We start from the raw sequence: 15,661 nt of genomic DNA on the forward strand, positions 1-15,661 counted from the left end.
AGAAGTGCTTTTATTTTACTAAATATACAACCATATGTGTAAATTGTAAAAAATTAAGAAAAGTTGTTTATTATGTCATAACTTAAGAAAAGTTTTTCATTTACAACATACATTAATCACGAAGTTAAAATAAGCGTGAAGTGAAAATAAATTTCACAAACTGTTATTGATGAGGGACACGGTTGTACCATAGTAATGGTGGGAAAATAAAACTTGGTAGTATGGTTTACATTGCTGAAAGTCAATTGAAGTTTAACTGAGAGTAATTGGCAATTGGGAAGGAAAGAGTGGGAAAAAGTAAATGGTTCTTAAGGGATGATGATTACGAAGATGAAGGTTATACACACAACAGTCAAGACATAAAAATACAACTTGTACAAGGATTAGACATAAGGAAAAGTAATGGAGGTGGAAACGGAGGTAATGGACTGTGGTTAACAACATTTTTAAATGGTGCGATCTTGGTGAGAAATAGGAAACAAAGATAACTTCATGAAGTAATTGTGGTATAGATGAGTAAAATGTATGGGGATGGATGGATTTGTGACAAGTACTCACAAAGATGACAATGTATCCACAATGGAAGTGTGAATATATTTGATAATGTGAAGTTTAATGAGGAATATGCCATGGAGTAAAATGAATTTGTGTGTGACCATGAAACACAGAAAATTTGTTCAAATGGGTGAACAAATGATTACAATGGCCAGATGAAAGGTTAGGCGTTGCGATGGTAAACCAACAAGATTTTGATATGAACCAAGAAATAACACAATCACAGAAAAATGAATTTAATCACAAGATGTTTACCGTTCAAAAAGTGTTTTGAATGCAGATGGGAAAAAAATAACACTGACTGAGGGAGAATTAAATGACTAAATAAAAAACAGATAAAGATAAAATCACTTTGTAATAGGTTGAAGCAAAGTAAAGTTGTGCATAACTGTAATTTAGTTTATAATAAATTGTAACTTGATTTTGTCAATGGGGGGCAAGAAGAAAGACATTGAAGGTCAATTGTAACCGAAACACAAATGAAAGTTTGTACACATGGATTACACTTTTTAAACTTAGCTTTTTACAAGGAACTTGAGGCAATGAGACACTTTAATTTTCAAGTGAGTAGTAAGGGTAATAATGATATGTATTCATACTGGGCATGAAACATACATAACACTGGTACTTTTTTGTATGAAACACAGAGTATTCTGCATCAATGAACACCTTTTACGAAAATTGTACTCACGATGTTATGGGCGATGCGAAAGCACGTTGAAAAGAAAAGGATTCTTAAACAAGGTAGTATTAACAATATATATGAAAGTGCAAGGTGGTATGATAGGGACAGTTGTTATACTTGATGACAAAAACACTTTTATTAACTGTTTATAGAACATTTTAGAAATAAAGTATGGAATACAGATTGAGTGTCATAACAGGAAGGGACATGGAACAGAAATTGTTGAAGATATCTGTTATACTACACACACTGGTTATGTGATGTTTGCATTTATATGTAAGAGAAAAAATGCCTATGTCATGGCATATTCTGCCTAAGTCACTTTTATTTGTTAGTTAATTGATGATGGGTCTTTTTCTTTTTGCATACTTGTTCACACATCTGATTGAATGTACTGTTACAATATCAATAAAAAATATCAATATTTTTTCTAAAAAAATGTGTTTTTTCTTGTTTTCCAAAAACATTGAAATATGACTTAAGCAATTATGCTATGAGGCTAACGGAATGCAATATGATTAGACCTTCTGCAGTTTTTACTTAAAATGTACAGTCAAACCCGTAGATGGATATTACTTTTGTCCTTTTAAAGTTCTTTTCAAGTTTGTGATGTTTTCAGTCAGGATGCTTTTTATATCTCCTCTGTAAAAGTTAACAAGAACTTGGCATGGTGATTTTGCTTTCTTAACCAAGGTGGAGATGTGAGATGACCATGACAGGTTCTCTGTGATATGTTGATTCCCAGGAACCTAAAGCTGTTCTCCTGCTCCAACTCAGTTCCACTAATGTAAACAGGGGGGTATGTGTTTGCCTCTTTTTTCCTAATGCACCAATCCTTGGTTTTGCTGATGTTGAGCAGTAGATAATTTTCTCTGCACCATTCTGCAAGATTGTTGATTTCCACCAGATAAAGTCTCATCATTGTCTAAAATCTGGCCAATGATGGTGGTGTCATCTGCAAATCACCAATCTGAATTGTCTGAGGTTTCTTTGTGAGGAAGTCCAATATCATGTTGCAGAGTGTAATACTCAGGCCCAGAGTGATAAGTGTACCAATCAGTTTCACGGGGGAGATTGTGTTATATGCTGAGCTGAAATCAACAAACAGCATTCTGACATAGGTAGTATCTGTGGTCAACTGACTACTGGACAATGTCCCCTCGCTCTGCCCGTCCTGTGCAGTCTACTGACAGTCACACTGCTCTGCATGCAGACAGACGCTCTCCGGCGCAGATATGGTGTTTATTTTAACTGCGGGGACCAGGTAAAGCAATCAGCTGTTGCAGATGTCATTCATTACCACGTTATTTTCAATCGTTTTGATAGGCTACAAGACTCTTCTGCACATTGTGATTTTTGGGCGACTTTATAAAAGTTACTGCTGAAGAAAGTCAACAGAGACACAAAGAGAGAGAGAAACAGAAAGAGGCAGAGCAAAGAAGTGTTTTCTATGATGAGTTGTTACCCTGGCTCTCTAAAAAGAATATAAAATAAAGGAAATATTATATATATATATATATATATATATATATTGTCCTTCTTAAACAATACAACCATACACATTCTGAATTCAAGTTTCTCTCTTACTACCAAACTAAGACTAGAGTTTGGTAGTAAGAGAGTTAATTCTTAAAAATATTCTGGCTCTGCCGCGGTTTCCCCCAGCTGCCTCTCTCTGCCGTTGTTGGGCTCTGTGGTGGGATCCCATCCCAGGTCAGAGTAGCACTCTAGACTCCCCGGGGGCATCACAGCTGCACAGGTTAGCTTAAGGATCTTGTTGCAAGTAACATTAAGTAGCTACTGCTCAATACAAAAATGGAAGCTTAAATCTAAAAAAAAAACATGATGTTTGGACTCTGTTGAAAAGGTTGTTGAAAATTGTATCTATGCTTTACCATCGGTTTGGAAATTATCAATGGACCAACAAGTCAATATTGTATTCTGGTAGATCCTTCTTAGTTGGAGCATCACTTTATGTGTCCTGGCCAATTACAGATTAGCATAAAAAATTTAAGTTCATTAAATTGATATAAGAGGTCTCGCCCTGCAGAGGACAGCAGCAGCCCATCCCCTGTCCTCCACCACCATTTCACACAGACTGCCCTGCCATGCAGTTGTCACTGTTGAGGATTTTAATCGGAATTTCAATGATGGTTTGGAGGAGATTTATTTATTTATTTTTATGAATGATGCTGAGATTTGGTAAACCACTTAATTTTTAGATTTTTTAATTTTAAACCTTTGAAAAACAGAGGAGGTTGCTCCTCCTCTGTTTTTTTTTCTATTTCTATGGACCAGCCTCCTCCACAGCCAATTAGAATGCCCTCTTTCTGAAATGCCCTCTTTGATGAAATGTGATTGGCCAAAGTCTCCCATCACGGGCTACATTTAGTAAAGCCATAAAACAGAGCCAAGAGGAGGCCCAGAAGTTTTGTTTTCTCTCCAAACACTTGAATTACAATATGCTGAAAGGTTATTATGATATTTTTTTGCCTAATGACGCCAAAAAATACTGCCTACCCCGTCTTTAATCATTGAATTCATTAGACCACTCAGAGCGTTACCCTCTCCGGTCTTCTTTTGTGAAACTTTGTTTATTCTCTTTCATACTCTTCATCAAAGCTGGAAAATGATCATCCACCTACATCCTTCAACACGTGTATGCACTCACCACTCGACATACTCAGAAAACTGACACACACACATTACACTTTCAAGTAACATACATAACTCTCTGCTGTTTTGACGCTCTATGACTTTTAGAGATCAGCATGGATCATTTAGGCTTCTTATATTTCCCCCTGATGTTGGGGATCTGATAAAGTTGTTACACACTTCCTGCAACACATCACTTTATGGTGCTTAAGCATATAAATAATGTAGCACTTTTTATTTGCAATTTTATTTAGAACCTCACCTAACCCTGTCTCTTCCAGGTCACTAGGCACCCAGTTATTTATAAGTTAGAGGCCTGCCAAATAGTGCTGTGAATACAGCAGGATTCAAGGTAATCTTAGGACTGTTGTTGACTGAAGAAGTGGACATTAATAATGGTATGCCTTTAAATGTGCTCTTCACCATTAGATTATTTTATTCAAACGATTAAATCAGATTAGATTAGAATCTAATGGTATGACTGTTTTTATTAATAGTTATTTTAATAAAAAGTAATTTAGATTTGATGCAGATAAGTGGGGCTGTTTTTTAAGTGAATAAGGGTAGAGTCACTACTTTATTTATGTCAGCTTGTGTTGCGAAGTTGTAGGTAGTATGCACGGATTGCTGCTCTCTCCTCAGCAGTCTTAGCATTTGACTCAGTATCTTGTCAGCCTAATCGGTGATGCAGATACAGTATCTTTCTGATGAAGCAATCATATAGGAAGGCAAGGTATCAGATTTAACATTCAAAGAGTCTATAGCATCCTATAATTATTTTCGCTTTGTAAACATGTGGACATCCTTGGTATCAAGAATTACACTTCAGGATTCAAGTTTCTGGAGAAATACGGTGTATTTATTAGATAAATCAGCCACTGCAAATATAGTGTAACACGTACAATCTCCTAATGTACAAAAGACTAATGTTCTTCAGGAAAGAACTACAAAGGAAATCTGTTATTGTAACATCTTGTATATACGAAGATTACCTGGGGCGAGTAGATCTGTCACTTCAAGCTTATTTTCACAGTTGTGTCAGATATTTCAGCCACAAAGACTATTACACCTACTCATTGAGTCAAAGTGCAACGTGAAGGCTCTCTAAAGGCGAGGCACTGAATACAGCATCAGGAAGACTTACTAAGACCAGAATTGTCCATCATTTCTTCAAAATTATACCTAAGTGCTCACTCAATAAAACACATTTTACTGAGCAATACTTCTCATACTTAACCTCATTTCAGACCTCTGAATCACCCACATCTCATAATAGAGATATAAGAACACAAAATCTGACTGACATTTGCAATAATGTAAATTATTAAGATGTCCAGCCATGGAACATTACCATTACCTCAACAGTTTATTTTAAGGTTTATGCCATCTGTCTAGACAGGAATAAACACCATGTGATGGGTTGAATGCCGTCAAACTGCTGTTTTAGCTGGTTGAAATAGAAATAATTATGACAAGTTTATAATAGGTAGTTCAATCTAAACATGCATCATATTTAAGAAGTTGGTCACATGTTTTGTGTGTATAATCTTGATCTTTAAAATAACTTATAACTATAGCTGCGAAAAAAATGTAGTGGAGTAAAACTTCATGTTAAGCAAGGCCTGCAGTAGATATTTATCTAAGAAATTGTTGGGTATCCTAAGGAATAGAGTGGAAACAATCAATAGAAAGGCATCAAGAAAAAATGCCAGACATTTCCTGGTTGCAGTACCTCAGTGTTGCTTTTCTTTGTCTTACATTATAGTAAACTATTTCAGACATTCTGCAGATCATTAGCTTAAACCCTAAAAGAACCCTTCAATGGGATTTTGCAATTTACAATGAGAACACAAGCTAGTGAAACAGCAGCTACCCTGGAGAGTGGTAGCAGCACTTCGGCTCCTGAATGCTGTTTGACATCCGCACACATCCTCAGCACTGACTGCAAGTGACATCAGACCAGCTGGATATCAAATCCTCCTCCCTGAAAAATGGCTAGCAAGAAGACATGTCAGACTGAATACTGGAGAGGTACTGAAATGGCGATTCAGTCTGAATATCAGGCCATCCCATTGCACCCATGGCACTTGTGCTTGTTCTGTCTAAACACTTCTCCACATGCAAGCCGCTGATCACAGTCTTCAAGTGGGACACGCGTTTTGTGCTTCTCACACCCCTGAGGCAGACTGCTATTTTCGGCAGGAGTTTATGACTGAGGGAGGCAGTTTAAATCTTTCTAACATCTCCAAAATGATGGAATCAAGAGTCCATTAAACTCTTATATGAAAAGCCCATAATGACAAAATAATGCTCCCCGATTCTAAAATCTGCTGACTTGAATCACACACACACACACACACACCAAAATGTATCTTGATGGATCCATCTGCCTGAAAGATGGAACAAAAAACAATTCAACGACTCATTTTCTGTCTGGTTTGGTTCTGTGGCTCTTCTGAGAAATTACATATTTTACGCTATCCCTCCTAAAGAGGCTGATGCCTTTAACCTTAACACTTATCCGTGGGAATTAGGGGCTCGGTGTCTTGTTCAGGGATGCTTGAAAAAGGATTGTCAATCTAACTGCCTCAAGAGGATTTTATCTGTGACCTTCAAAATTGTAAGGTCAGCAATGTGTTCCTCCTGACGAGAGTAACATCCAGAAGGTCTGGAGTTAGAGACTGATGTAAATAGCCACTTTGGAAATGCATAAAACATTTAAAAGTTTACTGTTGCTCAAATAATTGTAAACCAATAACTCATTTCCCTTACCCCGTCCTCAGATTGAAATCATTCAATTTTCATTTTAACATTTGCTAAATTAACGTTTACAAACGTGTTGCAGTCTTGTTAAGTAAGCGCTTCACATTTTGAAAAAATATATCTATTTCCGGTGATGAATTAATGAAAAGCAAGTAGGGAAACGAATGCAACTAAAACAAAAGCAAAATAAAACATTCCAGAGGTGCTGAGTGATGAAGGGCAGGCTGTTAAGAGGCAACCAGTACAGCTGAAAAGCCTCATAGTCAAACCAATGAGGAACTAAGTATTTTGTGTACTGCATACTTCCTTCTTCCTGGATATTTTAATTAAATCTATTTTATTTTCTACAAGGGAGTTGCTGCCATTCAGTATACTTGTGCAAAGAATGTTGTTACGTCAATAGATTATGAAAGACCTACTTTAAGTGTTTTTCCCCTCTCCGCATGGGAGCGTCACGACAGCTTTGCCTGCTACTGGATTTAGGAACTGTGTTTTAGTCAGACCAAGCGATGCACTTAGTTTCCAGTCTATTAGGTGCACCTCAAAGAGGGACAAGGACGATCAATGACTATTTATTAAGTGTTTCTGTCATCTAACACTGTTAGCCAGCACTGTACTTATATGAGTGTGTGATGGCATACTGCTAAATATGCCTGGAGACAGGAAAATGCATCTTTGATGTTAATATAAACAGGCAGTGAACTGGTTTTGACTTTATTAAGACTACATAAACCACCAGCACTTACTGGACACAAAGCTGACATCAGATCATCATCCTTCCCACAGGATGACTAAATCGAGCCTGGGGAAGGGACGGAAGTCAGAGAAATTCATAACTGTCATTTATTATAATCTGACAGCTGTTTTATAAGCTGCACCTGTTTCAGCACAGGAGCCATAATTGATGATTGTCTCCTGAAGATAAATTCAGGAAATCAGTCATGCTTGTTTTCACAAACTGGAGCAAAAGAATGGAGGCTTCAACATTAAAAGGTTATAATAGTGTAATCTGACATATTTGTAGTTCTTTGGGTTAAAATTGTATTTAATTTTTGTTAACAATGATTATGTCATTTACCTTTGAACCATGCTGTAGTGTCAATTGCATGTTTTATTACATAATAATATATCTTTGGACAGCACTCATAGATTTTTTCTGTACCTATGCTGAATAAATGCTTTCAACATTTACACGTGTGTTGAGAAGTACACCCCTAAACTTTGGTAACCCACCAAAAAAAATTATTTTATTCAAGGTATGGGTAAAAATGAAATGAAAATAATGTACAGTGTTGCAGTCTTTTATTTTCATCTTTACCAACATAATTAAATTATATAATGTTTTCGAACAGCTCACCAGCATGTAGAAAAGTACAGGTCAGTTTCTGTTAAATCCTGGTGTTACATAATAAATTAAAGTAACCACACTGCCAGCTGTGCATAAAATACACAAGACTTTAGAGGTATGAGTGAATGCCTCAAACAATGAGTTGTACTGAGAAGGAGGAAATGCAAGTGAACATGATCCATTCAAAAATTGGATCACACAATCCACACGCATCAATGTGAATGTTTTTTTTAAATGTATTTGCTTATTTTCCCACTGGGGTTTGCACCTGTGTTGCCTACACCAGAAAGCAAAACAGAGCCTATTTAATTATGGGTACAGGTTGGGCTGGGTCCGAGACTAAGCTTTGCAGATGCAGTGCTGTTATAGGTTTGCAAAACTGGATCTGTACAGAACTCTGAGGTACACCATATCAGCAGAACGGATCAATGAGCATGCAGTATAAAGTTTCCATTGTGCAATAGCTGCCTATTTTCTATTTATGGCCTGTGGCTTTGTTGTACTGAGCTCATACAACTTGCTTTTGAGTTTTTGAAAAAACATAATGTTTTGATTTATCACAGACTCATTTGTGTCAAAGTTTAACAAGGACATTTGTTTTTGAAACCATTTGAAGTTAATAAATAGTGACACAAAATAACATCTGTTGTATTTCCGGTCAAAACTGAATGTTATTGTCATTATTATTATTATTATTTTATAAGCAAGGAAAGGACACAGGCCCAAAACTACACATACAAACCTAACATATTACGACATTGATGTCTGGTTACATTTTGTGTGTTCTATGGGGGGGCTGCTGCACGTTCCTTGCAAATATATGACATTGAGACGTGTGTCTGTGTGTGTCCTATATATTATTAAAACAATGTTGCAATTGTTAAATTTTCATAAAGTGAGATTCCCGTGGGGGAAAGATAGGGGAAAGGTTCCTGTGCGGATTGCCAGTGCAGCCAAGAAGGGGAATGTCTGTCCAAACACACATGCCGGTGGGGGTCTGGGAGAGGAAGTGTGTCCAACTGATATGGGGATGGGCCTGAACTCTAGAGTAGTCTCACTCATTAATTTCTGATGGCCGGTCATTTTTGACCACAAGTGTTCAAAAGAAAAATAAAACCTATCCCAAATCCCCAAATTTAATAAAAATGTCCAACATTAATTTTGTGTGATCAGATGCCCTGTGTGGACAAGGTCATGGAACATTATGAAAAACGCATTAAATTAACTACATATTTCAGAGAGAAAACTTAAAAAAGGACACTTTGCTGCAAGATCACTGACGCTCTGACGGCATTACTTGTTTTTCTGGAAAAGGGCAAATAATTACCACTGCAATGACCACTGTAGGCAGGGAACAGAATTAATTCATAGTACAACAATATGACTGTACCTATGTAGTAAATTAATCACTAAAGAGTCCATTTAGAAGCTTTGGTTTGTCAGTGTACATATCAACTATTATCTAAGTGCCCCACACAGCTGGTACATTGCAGATGTATGTAGGCAAAAGGGTTATGCAGCACATGAACATATTAACATTTGTTCAAGTAGAAACAATGACTCACCACAGTTCTCCTCATCCGCTTGATTTCCACAGTCATCGATGCCGTTGCAGTGCATGAGCTGAGGCAGGCACACGGTCAGGTTGCCACAGGGGAAAAATCCAAGGGGGCACGATGCCTTCTCCTCTGTGATATTGAGTGCTATAAACAAAGCAGAAACAATCCAAGAATATAATTATAAATGCAAAGATTTCTTCCACTTATCTTTGTCAGGGACATATTGAGAGCCCTTGTTAAACATTTCAGTGAACATGTGGCATCTGTGCATCTCTTCTGGGGAGCTTTTGCATCCATTTGTCCAAACCTATGTCAATGGGCTCTTTCAGCGCTTCAGGGAGCTGGTCTGTGTTCAATCCGTGTTGAGTTGCTGTGTTTCCTTATTTGATTCAATGGTAATCTTAATAGTTTTGTATGGCTACTGCTTTACTTTACTTCAGAGACTAAATTATGCAGGGACATAGAACAAACAGTGCAGGCTGACAAATGTGGTAAATGTAAAACAGACATCATGAACTGGAAGAGAGATTTATTCATTCTCTCATCCCTCATCATTATTGAAATTCCTTATTCACGTGCCATAGTGAGTCTGACTTATTATGCCTCTGGTTCAAGATACAGCAGAAAGGCCAATGACAAGCCAGCTGCAGATCACACATAAGACCTACACTGGCATCCCCATACTGGCACCCAATTAAGAACAGAATAGAATTTATGATTCTCCTCATCATCTACATGGTACTTAACAGTCTGGCTTCATGCTAAATCACTGATTTATAATCTCCTGATGTCCCAACAAGACCGGTCAGATCCTTTCGGGTCCCTCATTACGCACTAAAGGCAAGTGTGTCTTATCCCTTTGGCCCTACCGTTTACTCTTTGTAACGTATATGTGTCCAATATGATTAAATGTCATGGGAAATAAGCTAAACATATAACTGCACATACGCGTATTTGGCCAATAAACATAAAGAATAGGTATTAAGAAGTGATTGCAAAGAGCTTGGGATGCTTCAATACACACAGAGCTGGTTAATGACACATTTAACAAGTTTATAACAGTATATTGGTAATTTGAAAGCACCACCTTATTTTATGAGTATCACTGTCTAATTAGAAGGTATTAGTCTTTGGTTTATAGTAAAATACCAGATGAATTCAAGTGTTTCCTGGTTTCATCATTTTTAATTTGATGCCCAGTTTTTAGTAAAATAAATATAAATGTGTGCTGCTGTCCAACATTTATTCAAAGTTAATAAAACTGCCGTGCCCTGAAAGACTTCATGACCTGCTTTTGACGTTGAGCATCTCACAGCTGCCTCTTTTAACCTCCTGTTCTCTGTAAAATTGGAGTTCAGGGTCCCATTAAATCAAACATAACTTTTCTGTGCTGTTGACGTGTGTCTTCAGATAGGATCTGTATCTTAGGCTATGTCTATAACATACTGTGTATGTCAAAAACATTTATTTTGGAGTAGTTTTATATTAAAATCCCATGGTCCTCAGAACCTGGAAAATGATAACATTTCTTCAACAGCGCATCTTAATGTTGAAGGCATACATACAGATTCAAAATAATCACGGATTTTAAGGCAACCAACCAGCCGCTTCCATAAGCTAAAACTTCCATATCAACCTGAGTGTTTCAAATGAAGTCCTCCGGTTCTAACATCCTGTTTACTGCAAAAGCACATCGAACGCCGGAAAATAATTCTGCTCTCACGGCCATTTCAAAGAAAGCTATCAGTTATGCCTCGTGTTCCTCTGCATTTTGTTATTCCTGATGATAACAAGTCAAACATTGGTGATGTAACACCAGGTTGAGATACTTTCTGCAGCAAAAATAATTTAAGTTTTTTTGGGGAGAGACCACAGTGGAGAGATGAAATTAGGGAAGAGATGGTGAATGACATGAAGGTCCCTGAGTGGACTCAAACTCTATTCACGGACAGCAACTTAAACCATTAAGCCAGGTGGTGATCAATGAAATAAAAAAAATAACATTAACATTAAATTTTGGAGGCAAAACCAAGGACTATTTGCTTGACCAGTTATTTCATTAACATAAGGAGAAGGTTGGCAGTTCGATCTTCGTAAATGAGGAAAGAGAAAGTAAAGGACATGAAGGTCCCTGACTGGACTCAAACTCAATTGATGGACAGCAATTTAAACCATTCAGCCATGGTTGATCAATAAAAATTAAATTAAAAAAAATAACATTAACATTAAATTTTGGAGGCAGAACCAAAGACTATTTGCTTGACCTGTTATACAATTTACAGTACAGAAGGAACAGGTTAGCGGTTCGATCCCAGCTCTTCTCTCTGCATGCGGAAGTGTCCTTGGGCAAGACACTGAACCCCAAATTGCTCCTGATGCTGGGCCATCAGCGTGTGAGTGTGTGAATGGGTGAAGGTGACATGTAGTGTGTAGCGTTTAAAATGGCGCTATACAAGTGCAGTCCGTTTACCATTTAAATCCACCATAGTAGAGGAGGATGCACCTTAATCAGCCGCGATTATATGGTGCAGCCAAATGGCATGTTGACCACAGTGATTGAAGTTGATTTTACATTTATGGGTGAGTTACATTTTTTATGAGGAACCATGACTTCTGGTCTTCTGTGACTGGCAGCAAAAGTGATAACTTTCACTAGGAGCACAATAAATCACAAATTGAAGAAAGAACAAAACTGCGCCAGCTAATGTTATTATTATTATAATATAATATAATATTATTATCCAAGCAGATGTCCAAGGGCAGCAGTGTAAGTCATTGCCTCATGATTTCGAACAAAACTTTTGGTTGACAATTATTGTTATACTAACCCTAACTGTTTGTTTGCAAAACAAAGTGCGAGCAGCAGATCTGAGTCACTAATCCACATTTACAAATCTCAAATCATCAACCACTGCAGCTACATTTATGAACAGGTTTATAACATTTTTCATGAAAAACATGACTGCCTGTCCTCATTGACTGAGTGAAAACTGTTGCTAATGTCTCCACCTTCATTTAAAAACTGCTGTTTTCTACTCACAGTCACTAGTAAAAAAAAAAGCAATAAAAGCTCTTTAATAATATATTTGTGATTACTGGAAAAGGAACAGCAATTTACAACTACTAGTTTAGTTGCCTGAAGAAAAAATAAATCACACAAAAAAAAAACAGAATTTTCTATTCTCAATTTCTGGATGAACTTGAGGTCAGGTAATAGAAGTTTTCAAAGAAAAAAAAAACACATTCATAAATACGCTTTTGGTATTTTTTGTTTTGTTTTGACCCTCACTAAAGGTTTACAACTGATTCACTGAAGCAGAAAAAGTAACTACAGCTGAGATAAGTGCATATTTGTCACAGAACTCAAAACTTTTCTGATAGTATATAATTTTGTCATTAGACTCACAAGAGTATTTGTTTATATGTAAGGGCACACTTCCAAAGTAATATGGTGTTCAATTAAAGCACAAGAGATCTTCATCCATTATTGGCTTTGCTGTGCTTTAGACATGCATCATATTTACAATGGCTAGGTTACAGTTAAGTGCTGGCACTTAACTGTAACATTCCCACCAGACACGAGCCGTAGTAATGAATCACGCAGTGCCAATTCTGTCTCCAAGCCCCATGGGAAGATGTTTTAGATGTCTGTTTTCTAAAATAAATGCCAAATAAATCACCATTCCCTTGAGTATAAACTTGTAAATTCATGGCAAATATGAAAATCTTTTTAGAACCAGACATCCTTTAATGTGTGGGATGCACAGTGCCTGCCACCATATCACAATGCAAAATTATTTCAGTCTGAAGAACTCCCTTAAGAGCAGAGGATAGTTTTGGAATTACATAATACACAAGAAGGGGGAAAATGTTTGATATATTCTATATTAGTGAAGATGGGATGAAGATGGCGCTGCCTTGCTGCGGCGACATACAGCAGGAGCCGCGTGTGTGCGTATTTGTCTAAATGTGTTCTTCGTATCTCGTCTGTCATGTTTGAACTAGCCGCGGGAATGTAAGAGTATCCCAATATTTTGAAAAAAAAAAAGTAATGAAAACCAACAGCTCTGACGAAAATATTTCTTGCAAATTTGTAGCGTACAAGCAAAGACTACATTTATCTTTAGTTAAGACTGTATGTGTGTTATGAGTCATTTCCAGGCTGTGGATCACAATGTCTCTATGTTTGCACATCTATAATAAAGCTTGTCTGTCAAAGTATAACCTTTTCAGCTTTACAGCTACTGTGCATTGTCAGAGTTAAAGGGAACAGAGGAGACCTTAACGCTATGAGAATAGAAATGAAAAAAAGGATCAATTGAATCACTGTATATTTTTCTTTAGTGACACTGTACTATTGTGCGGACCATTCCAGTGCAGCACATGCACTGTGGACATTTCTATGCAATTTGTAACACTGCAGTTCAATATAACTGCGAGTAAGGTTAAGACTGAGAAATACTGAGTTTACCTGACAGTGTAGAAATGGAAATGTCTCATTTATATTTCAAATAAACAATTAGTCTTTCAACCATACATTTGCTCTGTTTAAGGGCCTGGAGATGCTGTTGGATATTTTATAGGTTCTATAGGATTAATGCTGAGTAGTGCTGAAAAAGACTCCTAATCAAATGTTTTGCACCCTCAGTTGAAAGTTGTACTCAAAACAGCTGATAGCCAGCTGTACACCTGCACAAGACGAAATATGAGCTCATTATCTGTGTTCATAATCCAAAAAACATCTCGGAGAGACAAAACAACTAATTCTACTACACTTAATTGTTCTCATTGGAAAACTTTCTTGGCCTTCACCGCATGACAGATTGGCCATAAATATTCAAAAAATTTGATGCCAATGGTTTTCTGTCTTGCTTGGACTATGAAACAAGAGTATGTATGACAGCAATGATACTCTAAAATTTGCCAGCCCATGGTCTTTTTATTCAAGATGAGGCACAGTATATAGGAGGAAATAATGATTTGCTAGGCTGGACAGCCACTCAAGATAGCTCTCTCTCACTGACTGCCTCCATCGCTCTTTCAGTGCTGAAAACACAAACTGATAAGGACTGACTAGAGCCAGCAGGGCAAGACTCATCCCAAAAACCACTGGTGATGGTTAACACAGACACCTGATGGCAAACTGGCCGTAGATACAGACAGCTGCGACATTTCTATGCAATTTGTTAACACTGCAGTTCAATATAACTGCGAGTAAGGTTAAGACGAGAATACTGAGTTTCACCTGACAGCTTTAGAAATGGAAATGTCTCTTTATATTTCAAATAAACAATTAGTCTTTCAACCATACATGCTCTGTTTAAGGGCCTGGAGATGCTGTTGGATATTTTTATAGGTTCTATAGTGATAATGCTGAGTAGTGCTAAAAAGACTCCTAATCAAATGTTTTGCACCCTCAGTTGAAAGTTGTACTCAAAACAGCTGAAGCCGAGCTGTACACCTGCACAAAGACGAAATATATGAGCTGCATTATCGTGTTCATAATCCAAAAACATCTCGGAGAGACAAAACAACTAATTCTACTACACTTAATTGTTCTCATTGGAAAACTTTCTTGGCCTTCACGCAGACAGATGGCCATAATATTCAAAAAATTTGATGCCAATGTTTTCTCTTGCTTGGACTATTGAAACAAGAGTATGTATGACAGCAATGATACTTAAAATTTGCCAGCCCATGGTTTTTTATTCAAGATGAGCACAGTATATAGGAGAAGAAATAATGATTGCTAGGCTGGACAGCCTCAAATAGCTCTCTGCTCACTGAGCTGGCCTTCCATCGCTGCTGTTCAGTGCTGAAAACACAAACTGATAAGGACTGACTAGAGCCAGCAGGGCAAGACTCATCCCGAAAACCACTGGGTATGTTAAGCACAGACAACCTGAGGCAAACTTGCCGTAAGATACAGACAGCTGCTCTAACAAAAAGCACGCTTTTGGAAAAGTTTGTACCAGCACTCATAAGAGTGTTAAACTCAACAGACAAGTTGAACAATGTCACTCATGTGTTATATGTGTTAGATATGTGCTAATTGTCTGTATATGTGTACATGTGTAGTTGTGTGTAGAATCATGT

The 15,661-nt window shown here is 37.2% G+C and overlaps 1 protein-coding gene across 1 annotated transcript in view; it reads right to left on the reverse strand.

Moving 5' to 3' along the window:
* The window catches only part of rxfp1 (relaxin family peptide receptor 1), a 60,598-nt gene that overhangs the window by 43,106 nt on the left and 1,831 nt on the right, over window positions 1-15,661 (reverse strand). Inside the window, exon 2 of the mRNA XM_035668874.1 lies at window positions 9,572-9,709. Coding sequence (XP_035524767.1) covers window positions 9,572-9,709 — 138 coding nt within the window. The remainder of the gene's footprint in view (window positions 1-9,571; window positions 9,710-15,661) is intronic.

The sequence above is a fragment of the Morone saxatilis genome, unplaced genomic scaffold (assembly GCF_004916995.1).
Source record: "Morone saxatilis isolate NCDOM2014 unplaced genomic scaffold, NCSU_SB_2.0 Contig22, whole genome shotgun sequence".
In the NCBI taxonomy this organism is placed as follows: domain Eukaryota; kingdom Metazoa; phylum Chordata; class Actinopteri; family Moronidae; genus Morone; species Morone saxatilis.